Raw genomic sequence first — 20607 nt, forward strand, 5'->3', positions numbered from 1 at the left:
TAGAGACGACAGCGGACGGTGAAGGCGGACAAGGAGGGAGGGGCGGGGGCGGCGGTGGGAGGACGGGCCTTGCCAGCGCCGGTGAGGCAGCGGGCGGCGTCGAGCGGGGTTGGTGGGGGGAGTCAGGGGAGGAGATAAGATAGAGAGAGGGGGAGTTGATCCGAGCTGCGATTTTAGATCTAGTAGCTGAGAAATTCGAGTGAGGAAACCCTTCATTTCACTTGGGTGAGGGATAGACAGTCTTTTGAGAATGTATTACTGATATCAATACGCCATTAAAAGATTATCGAACATCATAATTTATTTAGAAAATAAAATACCACAAAGTTGGAGACCAATGGGAGAGCCGGGAAGAGGAGAAACAAACAAAACCAAAAAAGTAATAAAGCCCCACCTACGGAGCGGATCAGCGGAAGCAGTCATCATCTTTTTGCCAAAGCTCAAACCGTCTCGCAAACCTATAAAACCCCGGAAGAATTCGCGAGCTTCCCACGCAAATGATCCGCCCGCTCCGCCCAGCAATCCCGCCTCCCCCGCCCGCGGCCGCGCCTGGAGCGGCGGGCCGCGCGCGGCCACCGACCCCCGCGCCCTCGCCGTCTCCACGCCACCGCGGGGAGCGCGGCGCCCACCCGCGCGCGGTGCGCACCCTCCCCCACGTGTCCCCCCTGCCGCCCGGGGGCCCCGCCTGTCACCCACCGTCCCCGGGGTGGGCAGCCGAAAGCGACGCGTGAAGCGCTCTGCCTTGCCTGCCCTGCCTGCCTGCTGCCCTCAGCGCTCGCCTCTCGTCACGCGCCCCCTCCACAACCCCCGATGCGATGGGTGCCCCTGCCCCTCGATAGCCGCGCCGCTCTCCTGCCCCCGTTCCCCATTTGCATCCTCGCCCCGCCTCCCTGCCCTAGCGCCGCCCTCCACCTCTATTCGCCCCAAGCGCCGCCGCCGCCGCCGCATCATAGGCCTCGCCGCCGCCCCGGCTCCGACCTGCGGCCTCCGGAGGTGCTGCTGGCGCGCGATCCGCCGCGGCGTCCGTTGGTCCGGCCTCGATTCGACGGCGCGGGGAGGTGAGGCGGATCTCTGCAGCGCGATTCGGCGCGGTTTTGGGGCGGGTTTATGGGGGTTCTGTATGGAATTTTGTTGTGAAATGGTTTGCCGGCCGGTGGAGTTCGGGGGTTAGGGCGGAGATTCGGATTTGGGTGTGTGTGGCGGATGTGCTGTATGAGGCTGTCGAGTAAGTTACCTGTGGCGAGCTAGTGCTTTTGCGAGCTCTGATGCTTCAGCTTGCACGGTCCGGTTGGGAGTTAGTCTTGTTGTCTCTCTATGTGGAGAGAGCTAGTTCGTTGATTAGTTCGGTTCCTGTACTAGGGTCTAAATGCAGTGAACGCCAAAATTAGGGAGATTCAGTTCACGAGGTGAAGCATGGGGGTGTCCTGACTGAAAGTACCAGTGTGCTTGTGATGCTTGGTTTGGTGATTTGGCTGTAGTGCTAGTTGTGTGGTGGGCTGGATAATGGTTATAACAGCTTTATCATGTGAGTCTAAAGCAGCCAAACATGGAAAGTTTGTGGCAACTATTGATTAGTCCATCATGCTGATGGTTAATGCTGGCTAGTTGTGTAAAAATGATTAGGAAGGAAGGGTTTATGTGATCTTTATCTATGGGTTTTGGCGATTTGTTGGGTTCTGTGTTCTGTCTTTATATGTAATGTTCCAATTTCACTATACATGGAATGTTAATAAATTGACAAGCAACAACCAGGGAGTTCTGTCTAACTTTGTTTGTCCTTTAGCTTTCACATGGTTTTTCTATGATATGAAAATGGTTTGCTTTGTTCATTTAAATATTTAATGCTACTCTGTGACTTCTGTTTTTTTTTCAAATTTGCATTTGCTGTTCCACAACAATACATAGTCCAAATTGAAAAGGGAATTCAGTGGAAACCAATAGCCCAAGTGCAATGGATATTTTGTTGCAAACTTGCAATATGTGCTGTCACACACCACTATAACAGATAGTTACTTCAAGCTTATGACTTCACGAATGCTTTATTTTGGCATGAAAACATACGATACCTTAGTAGAATCTTATACTTAAAATACCAACTGTTCTAATGCATCAGCCCATAGTGTTCTTATACTTGAATACTTGATTAAGTCATGCTTGATCTCACTTGAGATTTGATGTGGGTTTTGTGATGGCACAATGTATTATGGGTGGTGTCATTTGAGCTCGGCTATTAATAAAAAAAAATTGCATTGCTCCTCGTTCTGATTGCAGTATGCCTCTGACGCAAGTGTGCTGAAGATGAAGGAGAGGAGCTCTTTATGTGATAGTGCTGCTGATGGAAATTGGGGTTTGAAGTACAAAAGGAAAAGGAGCAAGTTAACAGTTAGCCCATCTAACGACAACGAGGCTACCTCACCAACATCAGACTCTCCAAGGAGCTACGGTTCCACCAAAAAGAAGTTGAAGCATGACGCTAACATTTCTCCATCTGCCAAGAAGATAAGAGGGCATGACGGGGTGAATTTCTCAATCAATACCTGTTCATTTGTAGTTTGCCTTTAGTCTTTCATGTAGATATTGTTTGTGAGCTTTTTGATAGGATATTGTTTAAGATTAATACTTCACTACTTTTTTGTGCTGTGCTACCATGCAAATATGAGCGGAAGGCTTAAACAATGATTTCATAATGTAGCCATTATGGAAAAGGTATTCTTCATGGAGCATGCATAGTACGATTCTAGTGAAACACCTGTACCATGGTTCAGGTCTTTAGGAAACCTTTTCATACAAGCAAGCAAGCCAAGTGAATTAGGAGCCTACATGTTTTATTAACATGCGAATTCTCACACCTGCAATAGCCTGTCATACTCGTTCATACTAGCTTGATATGCCTGAGCTCCCATGATACTATTTTGTTCAAGATAAATGCTTGCAAGTATGTTGAAATGGCACATCTAATTAGATTGTGACACATGGTTGAGGGGAATTTCTTAGCAACTGCAACGGGAAAATTGGTTATGAATAATGGGAGCAATTCCGTCTTCCTCCAAATATCAACATAAGAATTACATTTTTTTTAATTTTGAAATTTATACACTTCCTATTTATGAACTGCTTTGTATGTGACTTCAGTTGTGTTTTCCAAGTTTGCTTATACATATTACTTTTGTTTCTCAGTATTTCTATGAATGCGTAGTATGTGATCTTGGTGGCAATCTTCTCTGTTGTGATAGCTGTCCGCGTGTTTACCACTTGGAATGCCTCAATCCTCCTCTTAAGGTTTGTATTGAGTCTGTTGTTTGGTTTGAAAACTATATATTTTTATTACAATGACAATTTTTTAATCTCTTACATTCTTCCATCCCCAATCTAGCGTCCACCCCCTGGGAAGTGGCAATGCCCAAGATGCCGTCCGAAAAAAGGTAGCTTGAAGCTGATAGGTAATGCAGAAGCTGACACTTCTAAACATGAAAGAACTACTAGGATGTTTACAAGTACGACATCAGATAGTCCACCTTCCCATACAAAAGTCTCTTTTAAGACCCGGAGCTCCACACAAGAAAAAATTGGATCAAACGAACAAGGAAAACAGTCATCTGGTGGCATTTTGAAGGGGGGTGACCCTAGTCTGAAGAAGAATGAAGGTGAGAAAAAGAAGACACTGATATTACATTTGAAGAAGCGTTCAACCAAGGAATTATCAGAGAATGCTAAGCCTTCAACGTCAGAATTTGTTGGAGAACCTTCAGAGGAGAAAATTGTGAAACATGGAAGTGTTTTGAAACTGAAGAAACATCCACCCCGTATGGACTCGTCTCCAAATAAATCTAAAAGCAGGAGGCAAAGTAGTCAGAGAGACAGTAAAAGATCTGGCACAAAAAAGCTTAAATATTCAACGTCTGATGATGACAGCGTTTCCTCAACAGAACCATCCACATCTCTTGATAACAGTGAATCACCACCAAAAAGAAAACCCTCGGATGGAAAGACGCCTTCATCTAGTACCAAGAAAGGAAAAAAGAAAGTGAAATTTGTTGAAAAAAAGCACCCTGAGGTACTGAAGCAAACACCTTGTTATGTTCTAATATTCGGCAAGTAAATAGAATATGCCATTTTCCCCCAAAATGCTCCTAAGTATTTTTTCCTGCTTTGGTGGACACATTAGTATATTAATTTTATATTTTTCTTCGACATGTACTATAAAATGTGCTATATTTTCATTTTCTGTATATTATTTTTCTCCTGTTAAAGTTGGCATCATTCCTGTTGTGGTTACTTGAGCCCCCCTTTTTTGTTTGGTTATAGCCCTTTATTTTTTTCCCTTTTAACCTTTTGTCATCTAGTATATTATAGTCCATGGCATCACCTCTGTTATTTTTTTTCATTGGATGCTAGTCTGATAGCATGATTAGCCATCTCTGTTTGACCATTGTGTGAATGTGGGTTCATGTTGAGAATTGCAATTTAACTAGCAAGATGAACACCCTATTCAATGCTGCACTCTTATAAAAAAACTGAACATAGGTTGAAGACCCAAAATTTTGACCATGAACTTACGTATCTTTTTGAGATATACTATCATACAATGCTTTCGGTCATTTTTGTATGTCTTGAACATAAAGTTAGCTAGTCACACATTTTTTTCTTTTCAACCTTTTGTTATCTAAAATTTTAGTCCATGGCAGCACAATTTTTAGGTTTGTCTTCAGCTGCTAGTCTGCTACATGATTAGCTGTCCCTGAGTTGATTATTGTGTGTTCATTTGTTAAGGGTTGCAGTTGGATCAAGTTCTATTGCATAATGAGCACCTTATTTGATGCTGCATTCTTTCCAATGTTCTATCTTAATGCAATGACACCCAGCTCTCCTGCGTATTCAAGGAAAAAAACACAGAAATTTTGTAACACAAAAATGTCATAGTGACGCTTTATACCTGTAAACATTGTGCAGGAGCAGAGTGTGGTAGGAGACAAAATAACGACTCCTCAGGAGGATCAGCAGGTTGGTCAGGACAGTTATCTACTATTGTGGATATCAGTGTCTGCTATCTGCACTACATTATCTATATACTCCATATTGCATCTTCAAACAATCAGTTTTAGTCTTCCCTTTTCCTATACTCCTATTATTTGTGCCATTGAATCTGATTATTGTAATACATTACTCTTTGCTTAGGTTGATCGCATCCTAGGGTGTCGGCTTCAGATGGATGATATGACTCCTTGTGCTTCCGGTGGACCAGAAACTAGCCATGACATGCCTAATAGAGATCATGATGGAACACAGTCTTCTAGCAATGGTACAGCGGAGGAAGTATGTGCTGATGAATCAGCAAATCATGGTGATGAAAATCATTTGCCAACTTTAGAAACGCAAAAGGAAACAAACAGTAAATCCTGTAAAAATAAGGGGCCAATAAAGGAAGAACAAGTCAAGAAGATAGTATCAGGACGTTCAGGTGATCAAACCAGTATAATAAGTGATGATCGAGTAGTCAGAGAAAATGTTGCAGCTTCAATAAATGGTGAGGATGAGACGACATCTGATATACCAGCAGAAAAGGATGGTGCCAAACTTCCAGTTTCAGAAGCTGATACAATGGTCCAGACCAAGCAAGAGCATACAGCTGAAAGTAAATTGCATGGAAAAATAGAAGAACTAACAGGAAAGGACTACAATGATGTTGGATATGAGTTCTTGATCAAATGGGTTGGAAAATCAAATATCCACAACAGCTGGGTTTCTGAATCTGAGGTAAAAATATTAGCAAAAAGGAAGCTAGAAAATTACAAAGCAAAGTATGGAACGAGTCTGATAAACATTTGTAAGGAACAGTGGTGCCAGCCACAACGAGTTATTGCTCTTCGTACTTCCTTAGATGATGTAGAAGAGGCTTTAATCAAATGGTGTGGTCTTCCTTATGATGAATGCACCTGGGAAAGATTAGATGAACCTACCGTGATGAAATATAGCCATTTGGTCACTCAGTTCAAAAATTTTGAGAGTCAGGCTTTGGGTAAAGATGTGGCAGATGATTATGCAAATACAAGGAATCGACTGGAGCTTAATGTATTGGTTGATCAGCCAAAAGAACTTCAAGGAGGAATGCTCTTCCCTCATCAACTGGAAGCATTGAACTGGCTGCGTAAATGCTGGTACAAGTCAAAAAATGTCATTCTTGCTGATGAGATGGGTCTTGGAAAGACAGTATCAGCTTGTGCTTTTCTATCATCTCTATGTTGTGAATTTAAGATTAATTTGCCATGTCTTGTCTTGGTTCCTCTTTCTACAATGCCCAACTGGATGGCTGAATTTGCGTCTTGGGCTCCTCATTTGAATGTTGTGGAGTATCATGGTTCTGCACGGTCACGATCTATCATTCGCCAATATGAGTGGCATGCGGGTGATGCAAGTCAGATAGGTAAAACCAAGCGGCCGTACAAGTTTAATGTTTTGCTCACCACTTATGAAATGGTGCTTGTTGATGCTGCATATCTGCGTTCTGTCTCATGGGAAGTTCTTATTGTTGATGAGGGACATCGTCTGAAGAATTCTAGCAGCAAACTCTTTAGTTTACTCAATTCACTTTCATTTCAGCACAGGGTTTTGTTGACTGGAACTCCCTTACAGAACAACATTGGTGAAATGTACAACTTATTGAACTTCTTACAACCTACTTCTTTTCCTTCTCTTTCATCATTTGAGGAGAAGTTTAATGATCTTACAACAGCAGAAAAGGTGGACGAGCTGAAGAAACTCGTAGCTCCTCATATGCTTCGGAGGTTGAAAAAAGATGCAATGCAAAATATCCCCCCAAAGACGGAGCGAATGGTGCCTGTCGAATTGACATCAATACAGGCTGAATACTACCGTGCTATGCTTACAAAGAACTATCAAGTACTGCGCAACATTGGAAAAGGTGGTGCTCATCAGTCTTTGCTGAACATAGTAATGCAGCTTCGGAAAGTCTGCAACCATCCATATCTTATTCCCGGAACTGAACCTGAATCTGGTACACCCGAGTTTCTGCATGAAATGCGCATAAAGGCCTCAGCAAAGCTAACCTTATTGCACTCTATGCTTAAAATATTACACAAGGATGGTCATCGTGTCCTTATTTTTTCTCAGATGACAAAACTTCTTGACATCCTTGAAGATTATCTGACTTTAGAGTTTGGTCCTAAAACATTCGAAAGAGTTGATGGTTCGGTATCTGTGGCAGAGCGCCAAGCAGCGATTGCTCGTTTTAATCAGGATAAGACACGTTTTGTTTTCTTGCTTTCTACACGTTCATGTGGACTTGGCATTAATTTGGCCACTGCAGATACTGTTGTCATATATGATTCAGATTTCAACCCACATGCTGACATACAGGCAATGAATAGGGCACACAGAATTGGACAATCGAACAGACTTCTGGTTTACAGGCTTGTAGTTCGTGCTAGTGTTGAAGAGCGTATTTTGCAACTTGCCAAGAAGAAATTGATGCTTGATCAACTTTTCGTGAACAAATCAGAATCACAGAAAGAAGTGGAAGATATCATTCGTTGGGGAACAGAGGAACTCTTCAGGAATAGTGAGAATGCAGACGGTAAAGATAGCAATGAGGCTTCAGGTGCTGTAGCTGATGTTGAATTTAAGCATAAAAGAAGAACTGGTGGCCTAGGTGATGTTTATGAGGACAAATGTATTGATGGTTCTGCCAAGCTTGTTTGGGATGAAAATGCCATCATGAAGCTGCTTGATAGATCAAACCTTCCATCAACAGTGGCTGAAAGCACTGATGGGGACTTGGACAGTGATATGCTTGGTACTGTGAAGGTAATTTGATCTGTGTGCTTTCTCCTACAAAAATGGTGACTATGTATGCAATCACTTCTGCTAAATTATTATGATATCAATATCCACGTGTCAAAATTGTTGATGTATTATAGATTGTGTTACAAAGTCTGCACTAAAATTTAGATCTTTAGCTCTTATACCACCTTAACTAGCACATATTTATGTTCCTGAATCCTGATCTCCCAGATGCTGCCTAGGTGCTAAGACACGCATTCCTGCCTAGCTAGTTTATCCTGCCCAGGCATCCACCTAGACTCACCTAATCGCTGATTAGATGCTAGGCTGCCACCTGACTAGCTAGGCTGTACTTCCATTATCCCTTTTTTTAGGGTGATGTAGGTTTTACTTTGTGCTATTGATAGCCTCTTTCTGGAGATCTTCCTAATAGTTTTCTCTTGTCTCTGTTAAGCAGTCAATAGATTGGAATGATGAGCTGAATGATGAACCTGGAACCAACGAGGATATTCCCAATATCGATAATGATGGGTGCGAGCAGGCATCTGAATCAAAGCAAGGTGCCGGTACTCGTGCAGAAGAAAATGAATGGGATAAACTTTTACGTGTCAGGTACTCCGCAATACTCCACACACTTGTATTTCTTGTGCTGAAGAGTCCATAATTCAGAGGTTTAAGTAGGTTCAAGGTGATGGTCTTACCAATGTACTAAAATTTTAAAAACCTTTACCTCATTTTAAAAAGCATACCTTCACTTGATTCTCCTTGCTCTCCTTGTTTAGTTTATAATCTATCAAGCCAGAAATAAAGTTTCTCCTAACAAGCCAGAAATAAAAATTTACCTAAAAAAAGCCAGAAAGGAAAACAAAATTGCAAGAATACATACTCCAATGCTAGCATGTAGGAACAGTGAACAATTCATGCAGCTTATCAACTTTTATGCTTTGTGCCATCACAGTGGAGGCAAAGCTTGTATCCTTGCTTATTAGGGGAACAAATGTTTATACACCGTTCCCCATTTGGGGTGGAAAGCACCACTTGAATTTTGGTGTCATATACCGAGTATACAGGATTTGGGGCCGTTTGAGCATCAAAATCTCATTTAAACAAGGAAACCCTTCACAGCGTGGATTTATATACTTAAATATATAATTTGTTGAGACAAGGAAAGGCCTAGGTTCTCTAGTTACTCTGATGATTGGTTTCCCTGCTTAGTGCGCTCTCTTTCTCTTGCATTTTGACCATGGCAATTGATTATAAAACTAAGAGTAAAATGCACGGGTGGGCCTCGAACTTGGCACGGTGTGTCATCTGGGTCCTAAACTCCCAAAATGCACATTCAAATCCTCAAACTTGCTAATCGGTTTACATGAGGTCCAAATCACCATTACTTAACTTAAATCACCATGTATACTGTGGGGCCCACGTGCGATGCCCATCTCTCTTTTCTTATTCGCTCTTTCCTATCGCCCTCCTCTCATCCCCTCCCCCTCCATGGCCGGCAATGAGCACCTTCCCTCCCCCTCAATGGTCCTCTGAGCCCTTGACGATGGGATCTTGTACTCCCCCGTGGCGATAGCTGAGCCTTCTCCTCGTTGAGCTCTCAACGGTGGGATCCCGTCCTCGCCTGTGCCGTTTTCCGATGGTGGCGGCTGAGCTCATGACCGCGGCGACGCCCACGCTTGCACGGCCGATTTGCCGTAGGAAGAGCGCCGTGAGGCGGCGGGCGAGCTCACCATGGCAATGTCTCTGCTCCGACCTCAACTCGCCGGCTCTACTCCGACCTCACTTGCACCGGCCCTCCTCCGGCCTTGCGCGTGCCAGTCCTGCTTCAAGCTTGCCCGCGGCCGTGCTTTTCCCACTTTGAGCTTGGTGGCCCGCGGGCTCGATTCGCCTGAGCTTGCGACGTACCGCTGCTACCACCGACGCATGGGTGTGTGCCCCTGACCTAGCTATGTTTTCTGCCACCCATGCTCGCACCGCGCCGCCGGCCATGGCGGAGCCACCTCTAGACTTGAGCGACTAATGCCCCCGCGTCCAATGCTGCTAGCTGAACCGACGAGCCGCCAACAGCCACCACCGCTCTGGGCTGCTCCTGTGTGCGGACCCACTTGCTGGAATTGCCACCGCCACCACCAACCAAGGAGCAGAGGCCGATCCGGCCTGTGTTCATGGCAGTTTTACAAAAGGGTTCCCTAAAAACTGACAATTCTGAACCCAAAAATGTGTATTGTAGATCTTACAGAAAACCCCCTCTAGGAATATAGAAGCTAGTCAGCAGAAACATGGATGATTTAATCTAATTAAATGTGATTTAATCTAATTAAAGTGAGCCAATTAGCAAGTTTGAGGATGTATATGCGCATTTTGGGAGTTTGGGGACATGGATGACACAACGAGCCAAGTTCAAGGTCCGGCTGTGCATTTTACTCTAAAACTAAAATAATGTTATTTCAGATGGGAGCAATATCAAATTGAGGAGGAAGCATCTCTTGGTCGAGGCAAACGTTTAAGGAAGGCTGTTTCTTACAGGGAAACATTTGCAGCACTTCCTAATGAAGCCTTAAGTGAGGTACTTTTGTGTTGGACTGACCTTTTTGTACATATTTCTTCAGTTCTCATCAGAAAGCACCGATGCTTCATTTACCACTTTGCTACTAACTACATGACAAATATGACTAGTAAAGATAGATCTGTCCTAGCTAGTGAATACTTTGTTTTCAAATAGATTGCAATTTTCACCAGGCATATGTACGAAGGACATTACATTTCATATTTGGGCTATAATGTGAAAAATTGCCCTCACAATAATACCACAAATGTAAATATTGTAAATATGATGGCACTCCCTCTGGTTGCAAATAAAGTCATTTAAGCCACAGAAATTTTCTGCAAATGCGTTGTCATTTAATTTTGAGGCTCAATTCACTCCATTCTTCATGAGTGTTCAAACTGATATGTTTATGGTGAATGGGAATATGTGTAGGTGCAAATAAGTCATTGATCTTGTAAGTTGCTCAAACATGTGACCAAACTTCTGTGTGTATTGGTGCCTTGAGCTGGTGCAGAGTGTTATCTGGGCGACCATGGAGCTTAGTAGGCTTCCATATAGATGCTGCACTAGGAGTCAATTTAGAGTAATGAATGATTCAATTTCTTGAAAGTTTACACTTTCCTCCATGGCTCATACGGATAGCACATATAGATGACTTTGTCCCAAGTGATATTGCACATTACATAGATATTTGTATGTATTGCCACTTTTCATTTGCTACTGTCCTTTCACGCTTATCTTCCTACAGTTTGTGTTATTGTGCAATGATTTGCTGATATTGGTATGCAGGACTCTGACGAGGGAGATGAACCAAAGAGAGAATATACTGCTGCTGGACTGGCCTTGAAGGAAAAATAGTATGCCCTCCTCTCCACTCTCTCCCTGGCTTTCTGTCACACTGCAGGCCATATGCTAGCTTGCACAGGTACTATTTTAATCTTCAGGCACTGATCTACCTCTGCTTTTGACAGTGGAAGACTTCGAGCTAGACAAAAGGAAAGGATTGCTCAGCGGCACATAATCAAGAACTATGCTGATGATAAATTTGAAGAGTTTATGACACCATATGACTCCATTGCTAATGACCATGCCGAAAATCCTTTAGTAATAGTAGAAGACCCAAATTCTTCACAGCTATCTGGAGCTAAACGTTTCAGTGAATCAACTGCAGAAATGAGGCAATCCTCAAAGAAATCAAAGAGATATGCTGAAGTCCCTCAAGATCTTTATGCCAGAATTCCTGGTAACGCTGCTTCATCTAAACACCACTCAAAGGGTACAGATGTCTTCAACCCAGGGACCCCAAATCACTTGCTACCTGTACTCGGTCTTTGTGCTCCAAATGCTGATCAGGTGAACTCATACAAAAACTCACTTAGTGGGCCAAGCATAAAGGAGCATAAAAAGGCTAGTGGTGACGTAGCCAACAAACAGCTTTCAACTGCTGCTGACCATTCTAGTGAGCATAGAAATGAACCTCAGTCAGCTTCTGACAAGGCCATCTTTCCTGGTGCATCTGAGGAGGCTTTGAGAAGGCTAAATAACATCATTCCAGATAGTTATTTTCCCTTCAGTCATGTATGTTCTCTTCTCTGTTTTTGCATTTCCACTTCTTTTGGAACTTGGTCCACTAACTTATTCAGTTAGCCAGTAACTTGCTTATCATTAATATGTTTCTTCACAAACCAAAAGTTTAAGATTAGTTCCTCACTTTCATACGTACAACATAGCTCTGGTTTTGATATTTGATTTTATGGGTATAGTGTTAACAGAGTGAAATCATTCTCAAGAGGAAGTACCATTTTGTTTTTATCAAGTTAAGAGCAGCATTAAGGAGCAGGAAAAATAACGTTTGTTCTTATGTGCAGATTCCTCCTATATCAGGGAAGGGGGTTGATCCTGTTGAAAATTCTGGACCTTCCATTGCTTCATTTCAAGGGAAGCTGGGTCTTCCGAACTTTGGTCTGGATGACAACATTCCACTTAAGCATATGAAATCTATACCTGATATGCTTCCGAACCTGTCACTGGGTGCTCAGAAAGATTATATTCGTAATTCTGTCCCAGAGTTGCCAGATAGTTCATTGTTACCAAACTTCATGGCAGATATTGCTGGTACTTCGAAGCAAAAGTCATTTATGTCTGGCCTGGTTCCAGGGCTGGGTCTAAGCCCAGTGCAACCAATCCATTCAGCAATGCCTGATAATCACAAGAAGGTCTTGGACAATATAATGATGCGTGCTCAATATGCCTCAAACAAATTCTTGAAGAAGAGATCAAAGCTAGATTATTGGTCAGAAGATGAACTTGATGCTCTGTGGATTGGAGTTCGTAGGCATGGAAGGGGAAATTGGGATGCCATGCTTAGAGATCCAAAGTTTAAGTTTTTGAACCACCGAACTAGTGAAGAACTGGCGTCAAGATGGATTTTGGAGGAGCAGAAAATTATAGAGGAACCAATGTCTACAGCCACTAGACGTCCCAGCTCTACACCATTTCCTGGAATATCGGACGCAATGATGTCCCGGGCACTGAATGAAAGTAACTTCTCCAAACTGAGAATGGAGCAACCTAAGCTACAGTCCCACTTAACTGATATTCAGCTAGGTTCCAGTGACATCATGTCCAGACTTCCTCATGTTGAAGCTGCTAATTACATGAACTCGGGTGAGGGTGGCCCATCTCAGATACCATGGCAGGATTTCAAGCATAGATCAGGTTATGGTGGAGATTTTCCTGGCAGTACATTTGACAAGTTAGAGAAACCTGATATTGGGTTGATCCCACCATTTATGCCAAATCCTTTTATCAGTGATAGCATTGGTTCACTGCCCATAAACAGAAAAACTAATAGTGCCGTTCTGCCGAATGAAATCCGGCCAAGTTCTTGTGAGAACATTCTTCTTCATGGTGTTTCAGACGGGCAGATCAACTTACTTCATGAGATGCAGCGTCGTGTGAGGTTAGGCAAACAACCCATGGAGATGAATCTCAACCACACAGACCACTCAAATCCTCAGCTTGATAATACTGGCGGTCTTGGAGGTTTGAAATCAAACAAGTTACCTCATTGGCTTGAGGAGGCTGTACGTGCTCCTTCATCGAAGACACCTGAACGTGAGCTACCTGCAACTGTTTCAGCAATTGCTCAATCTGCTTGCCTTCTTCTTGGAGAACAAGAACCGGCAATACCTCCATTCCTCATACCGGGAACACCTCTTTCTCGCCCAAAGGACCCTAGGATTAATTTAAAGAAGAGGAAACTCCGCAAGGTTCAGCAATCGACCTCCCATGTAGAGCATTCCAAAACTGGATCTGGCCAAGGCGATCATGACGCAATTACCACGCCCCCATCCATTGAAGCTTCACCTGCCCCTCCTTCTGTTGATGGTAATGATGGTGCCCCGTCACTCAACTTGAACTCTCTGTCATCATCTTCCGCTTGCAGTCAGGGGAAAGATGAGGCACCTCCCACATTTGAAGAATCACACCCAACCGTGGAAGGTTCAGAAGCTATTGAGGCAACCTGTACATCGAAGTCAGAGGCTCCTGACAAGTCTAGCGAATCTCATGGATCATCAATAAAAGATGCTCCTGAGACCGAAGCCAGATTGCCTGAATCAGATAATTCAGCTCCAGTGGCTCCTGAATTGCCAGTTGTGGGTGACGTGCCTGGGACGAGCAGCAGCAGAGCAGCTGACATGCCTGTGCCATCTGATGACAATGACTTGAAACAGAAAAATCCACTTGGCAATGCCAGGATCACCGTGAACCTAGAGGAGCCGATGGAGAAACTGGCTCCACTTGAGGAGACCAAGGACTCGGATGCATCACATCCGGTTTCGGCGCAAACAGTCGACGAAGACGGGGTGGATGAAATCACCTCAGATGAGCATTAGACCCGTGCCATTAGCCCGACATTCATTTCTGTCTCTTCCGTTCAACAGAACACTGGGATTTTCCCTTCTCCCAATGTTTCCAGTGTGGGTGATCTCTTGTTGTGTAATGCTGTAGTGCAGAATGCAGATAGAGCAAAAATCCAAGGACTAGTCCTTAGCAGTAGTAGTTGGGCGCTAGTCCGGCCGGAGCAACTCTCGGAAACCTGTATACAAGAAATGTATATTTTTGCTAACATGGTGTTGGGGGTGTGCGCGTGTGTAGACTGTAGACCGCTATTCATTTATTTATGCGTATATGGTTTAGTAAGGCATGCTGTCTGTCTAGCGCAGTGGCTGCAAGACTGCTATTGCCTTGCCCTGAGTGGCGGCCTGATAGAACATGAGCAGTTATCCTGAGACTGCATTCGAGAGCATTCATGGTTCGCCTGGTGCCATTGTACACTGGTAGCGGTAGCGCCTGGTGCTGATGCATGAGACCTCTATGCCTCGCCACTTTTTTTCTCTCTCTTTTTTTGTTTTCCTGAATCTATGCCTCGCCGCTGAGAGCATGCTAGCACAGAAAACATGGAATGCTTGTCCTTGCTCGTTGTGTTGATGCAGCGCTTTTGCGTGAGAGGACCCAAATGTGCCCTCAGTCTCCAAAGCCAGGCCAGATTCCTCTCACGTTGATTTACCATCAACATGCTTACGCGAAGCAGAAATTGTTCGTGTCACCACAAATTGCATTTACTTGGAGAAATAAAGTCACTGACTTAAGCAAATGGGGCGTGAAAAGAAATTGATCTAGCAGGCCTGAATTTTCAAGCCGAATGACAAACTAAAGGTGGGTTACAAAGCAATTTCCAGCTTCGGGTCACTCCGCATTGCAGATAACTCGTCAGAAGTGAAGTATTTTTTTTTCACTCTTCTTTTCATCCAGGGGGAAAAATCACATTGAACAGTAAATGAGAAATTATTGCAAGTCCAAACATGGTAACTGGTAGCCGCAATTAACAATCTAGGCAGTAGGTAGTTGCTTTACATTGCTACAGTAATTGGTGTAAGTATAAATTGCTGCTGCGTCAACATGAAAGGGAAGGAAATTGCCGACCAGCCTTGACAATTCAAAACATGTCCAAGGTTGGTAACACATCAAAATTTACTGAGGCTGGCTCCTGCAGAAGAGAGTTCATTTAAGCTATGTTAGTACACTGGAACACGTAAAAGCACTGGAAAATGCAAAATTGCCAACATGCAAGCCAACAATTGCACAACAGTGCGAGTGGATATCTTGATGGCTTCATAGCCTGAGAGATTGTTCCAAACTCTGTGTAAGTGCAGTGGCCATGGCTGACAATAGATGGGTAGACGACTTAGCCATACTAGCCAGCTGCTTCTCGAGTATACTTTACTCTATGGAAACTTGGAAAGCTCAGGACCATGGTGCTGCGAATAGGAATGCAAAACAAGATTACTCTAAACTGGACAACCTACAGTCACTGCTCTAATCAAAATGATATTTAGGAGGCTGCTCCCCTTGGTGCGATTGGCAATTTGCCATACAGAGCAGGTATTGGACAGAGGTAGCACAAGGCCAAATCTTTATAAGTTATTGACTTTGCTGGGGTGAAATGTAAACAACAGAATGGCTGGGTTCAGAAACTAGGAGTTTACAGAATGTGTATCACAATGCAAGGGTACTGACAAAACAGATAAACCTGACTCAGGTTGCTTCTGCAAGACATATGTAACTAGTTTTTTTTTTTTTGAGATATACATATGTAACTAGTTGGGTAGCTTAGAAACATGGCAATCACAAGCACACGGCCCCATGCTGTACTGGAAAATATTTCCCTAATATGTATATATGCAAAATATATGCCTGTAAACCAAGCAGCTCTTTCTGCTTGTATGTAGTACCTCTAAAATGAAAACTCTGAAACCTAAGAAGAACTACTGTACCTTCACTAATGCTATCATGCCGAACGTTGACGAGAACGCACTTATTATGGTTCAGTAAAACTTAACTCTGTTTCTTGCTGGGAGGCAGTCCATCCAGGTTCATAAGCTTCTAGAAACCCAAGCTTTGCTTTGTTTGGGAGGTCATGTGGATGGACAAACGGAACCCCTTGTGGCCACCCAATTTCAGTTCTGATATTCTCACAAGGGCTATCCAACGACCGAATGTGGCTTTCACATTCTTTGATATTGCAAAATCTCAGCTTGATGCCTTTCTTGTCTGCAATGTCCTGAACACGCTCCTTGAGCACCCTCTGCGCCTCTAGGCGAAGTCTTTTAGAAGGAGGGAGTGGCTTTGTTCTTGTACTTCCATTCTTTTTCTTCATCGCAGAGTTAAATGTTGCTGGATCAAATTGAATAAGCTATAAATACATAGTACTCCGATAAAAGAAAGTTTTATGAGGTCCAAACCCCAGGTATATACATAAACAACGAAAATTGGATCAACCACATTTAGATATTATATATCCCTATTAGTATGGTCCAATATATCAAGTTTGTCCTTCCAAAAAAAGTTTTACACAGTAGACAAGACATGCCCTTGGCTTCGAGTCCTATAACATGGATCAGTAATAGTCAAGCTAGAATAAAGGAAACCATATCTACTAATACACAATGTTACCAACAGGTAGGGTTCCCTCAGTTCCAAATTCTGTGATAATGAGTGAGATGTCTTGGTATATCACTATGCAAAGAAACTTGCCATAAACTAGATCACCCTAAACCTAGGTATGGTCTAGAGAAGTAGGCCTGGTCTATGATATGCAGTCTATAAGAACACAGCTGTTTTTGTTGTAGGTCTCCATTCTTTTATTTCAACTAGGGTGTTTTCACTTGCGTGGAGTAGAATCATACCAAGGTCTCATACTTGACCAGATGCACCTATGTTGGAGTAAATCTTACCATGTATCACATATAAATTGAGAACACACACTAAACACACCTAAGTACAAAAGGTGTTATTGCATCTAAAAAAATACAAAAGGTGTTGGTTATACAAACGGTTACACATGAGGCAGGAGTAGTTGGTGCCAGTAAGCATTTTTTTTCCTTCCAAGCCATGTAACCAGCAGATGGTAAAACCATATTATGATGCACTCTAATATAATGAGGATGGCTTGGAGGAGAGAGCATCCTGACATGAGGCACATCAGGAGCTTTATGTATAGGCACTTAGTTACCTGAATCCTGTTCTGCATGTGGTGATGGTTCGTCATCCTTGGGAAAAAGTTGATCAACAGAATGACCTGTCTGCATGAAATCATTAACTGATATGGGTACCTGAAACTGAGCATCAACACCATGGCCAGCAGCTCTCATCTCTGAGCCACTCAACCTTGCAACTGATCTAGGCATGAGCTTGAAGATCAAAGAACATCGCCCGAACATACATCCCTGTAAGTTTCCAACCTCCGTCTTGTATACAGCTGGATTTACATAGCCAGCAGTTTCCTGATAAAGTGCGAGGCCAGGATACACAACAACATCGTTTGGACCAAGATCCCCATCAAGAAGAATCCAGTGTCCATGCATGTCTTTTACATATAGACCTGACCTATCTGACTTGACTAGGGTAAGCAAAGTCTTATCCGCCTGTTGATCCTGGTCAGAAAATATGAGCAACTGACCATCATCTTGAGAAGCAATGCTATGCTGCTGTACTTCAAATGACGGCCTTGAATGGCAGCATGCAGAAAGAACAGAAGATGATACCTCCTGGCTTCTCAAGGGTATGTTGTCGAGTATGTCAGTAAATGCACAGCTTCTTAAATTCAACGAGAAACTGATTGCATCCAAAATATCTCTTGAAACTTTACCGAGCACCGCAAATATGTCAGGTAGGCCCGAAGGAGGCAATTCCATGGCACCACTGCGATCTGTTACAGTAACCCCAGGTCTGTAATCATACGTTTCCAGCCACATTTGAGGATCCACATAGTAACCAGAGGTCTTGCACCATTCGCGAGCATCATCCGAGTGGACAGCCTCGCTAGGATTGTACCCACGCTGATGGAAGAAGAGGCGAGCGGAGTCCAGGCCGGACCTTAACAGGGCACTTTCAGATGGAGGCAGCTGAATGACGGCTGCTGAATACTGAGCCAAGGACTGCATCAGGGTTGATACACATATCTTGTAGTTCTCTGTAGGGAGGCCCTCGCAGGCTGCAAGATCAACGAGGCGCACGCGGCCGAGAGATGCAAGAATGCTTCCTGCTGCGTCCTCCATAGGATTGATGATTGCTGAATGTTGAGCTCAGTACTGAGCAGGGGAATGTGCCATGGGGGTTCAACTGAACCCAGGGGCGGACTCGGTATAGGAAATGGGTGGACGCATGTACACCCGATATGTTTTGCAAAAAAGGAAAATCGAAGTAAGTTGGGATCAGATCCGAATACAAATAGCTTACTTTAGGGTTTGGGGCGCTCCGTTTCGCTCAGCAGGAAGGAAGGGGAGAAAGCGGGCGGGCTTACCTGGTGCGTGCTCGTCGCTGGCGACGGGCCCGGCGAAGGGCGTCGCCGCTCGCCAGTCGTCGCCTCTATGAACGGAAGGCCACGACCACGAGAGAGAAGCTGAACGGGAGAGAAAAAGATGAGTAGCACACAGGAGGAGCTTTTCCTGTTCTGCCAGTTCAAACATTTGGCTCCGCCATAACATCCCAAACATTGGATTAGGATGCTCGATGCAGATTGCAGCGGCTGCCCAACCACCATTCGCTCGATGTTGAAGATCCTCAAATACAACCCCTGACTCTAGACATCGCATTATCATAAAGACAAAGTAAAATACACCAATAGTGCTACACCTTATTCAGGTGTGGCATCTAAATAATTAATGATTGATTTGCAGTATAGATCTCTAAACTTGTTAATTGTATTATACCACTTAAAATTAAATTACCAACAATTTTAGTGTATACTTGCCTACGCGTCATGTTAACATGACTACTCTCTCCGCACTCGATGAACTACTTAGAACTCTTGCTCGGACTACCAAGAGTGACAAGGAAGATGTTAGGGAATGTGAAGTAGATTATAATAAACTTCTTATTTTTAGTAATTATTGTACGGATGCTATATAGATGCGAAGTATAAGTATCATCACTTCATAGAACGGTTTGAACTATGTGCGAACTGCCAAGTAAATTTAAGGACACAACTCTAATAGTTCAAGAATCTAAATGACACACGTCAACAAATTCGAATACCATGTGTGAATTTTACTCTTAAAAAACCTAGACATCGGCACAACGAAGAGAGAAGAAAAGGAAACTTTTTCCTGAAAAAGGCTCCTTCATTTTAACCGGTGAATAAGAGTTCTAAAGAAACCACACGTGTCGATATAGAGAATAATATGTTGAGCTCTTTGCAAGCCTATGTGTCGACATTAACACATATGCTTTCATAGATGAGCGGACAAGTTCGATCCACACGAAATTCTCCATTCTCAACTCGATCTCCTTGAGATTATTTTTTTATTTATATATGTCAGATTTAGTGATCGGCAGTCCACAGGGGGTTACTCAGGTGGTAGATTTATAGACGGGGGAGATCGTGAGATCAAGAACTCAAATGGTAACATAGTGGCGCAAGGTTTAGACAAGTTCGGATCTCCGAAGAGTAATACCCTACGTCCTGTGTTCTAGTGGATTGTATTGCTGATCATAGGTGCGAAGAGTTGATCCGAGGTGGGATGAGTTGAGGTCCCCGAGCTCGGGGGTGCCCCTGGCTGCGGTTGACGATCTAAGGTTACAATCGGATAGGATCTAATCTTGCTATATGAAAAGCAATCTAAGTCGGTTTACAATAAGTATCTCGTGGTATCTGGGCAGAATCCGTTCGCCCAGTCTCTGAACTTGTGCTCCACATATCTTTATGCCTTAGCCCGCACGGCATGGTCAAGAGGGCCCACTTGTCAGAGTCAACCAATATCTTGGTCGGTAGGGACCCGTGGGTATCCTTATCTCATTATACATTTATTTTAGTGTTTTGGAAACATAATTGCTGGAAAAAAAACAGATATGCCTACATGAAAACCTGATATGGCCGTCAATGGGTAGGATTCCTCTTATGTATTTTCTCTGCACGATACATCTTAAAAAATTATAACTTTTTATATGAAATCAGATGGAGATAAAGATGGAGATAAAATTCGAACAAAAATTATAGAGCTCGCCAAGGTCTATAACTTTATAATCCACAATATTTTCCTTTCAAATCATCTTGATGAAAATATTATGAACTATAAAATTAAGATTTCATCCAGCTCTACAATTTTTTATAAATCTTGTCTCATCCGAGTTCATATGAAAAATTTATAATTTTTCTAAGGTCCATTGGTAACAAAATTCCGCCACTTGAA

The 20607-nt window shown here is 43.3% G+C and overlaps 2 protein-coding genes across 5 annotated transcripts; one reads left to right on the forward strand and one right to left on the reverse strand.

The window, feature by feature from the left end:
• Positions 1-586: 586 nt before the first annotated feature.
• LOC101785187 (protein CHROMATIN REMODELING 4) lies at positions 587-14646 on the forward strand. The gene is made up of 11 exons (XM_004957699.4): positions 587-1058; positions 2272-2517; positions 3178-3279; positions 3374-4054; positions 4951-5001; positions 5176-7821; positions 8255-8409; positions 10255-10369; positions 11141-11208; positions 11323-11929; positions 12220-14646. Exons 2-11 carry the CDS (start codon positions 2299-2301, stop codon positions 14248-14250), a joined length of 6675 nt encoding a protein of 2224 aa, XP_004957756.1. The 5' UTR covers positions 587-1058; positions 2272-2298; the 3' UTR covers positions 14251-14646.
• Positions 14647-15127: 481 nt separating this feature from the next.
• LOC101785594 lies at positions 15128-18932 on the reverse strand. 4 transcript variants are annotated; one of them, XM_012844177.3, is made up of 4 exons: positions 17962-18931; positions 17430-17850; positions 16257-16591; positions 15128-15404 (listed from the first exon to the last, which is right to left on the reverse strand). In XM_012844177.3, the coding sequence occupies exons 1-4, from the start codon at positions 18472-18474 to the stop codon at positions 15354-15356; spliced, it is 1320 nt and encodes a 439-aa protein (XP_012699631.1). In that variant the 5' UTR covers positions 18475-18931; the 3' UTR covers positions 15128-15353. The 4 variants fall into 4 exon arrangements, with proteins under 4 accessions (XP_012699631.1, XP_022679526.1, XP_022679527.1 ...); XM_022823791.1 differs by having other exon boundaries at positions 17430-18593; positions 18720-18930; XM_022823792.1 differs by having other exon boundaries at positions 16258-16591; positions 17430-18932.
• Between the last annotated feature and the right edge of the window lie 1675 nt (positions 18933-20607).

The sequence above is a fragment of the Setaria italica genome, chromosome II (assembly GCF_000263155.2).
Source record: "Setaria italica strain Yugu1 chromosome II, Setaria_italica_v2.0, whole genome shotgun sequence".
NCBI classification, from domain to species: Eukaryota; Viridiplantae; Streptophyta; class Magnoliopsida; order Poales; family Poaceae; genus Setaria; species Setaria italica.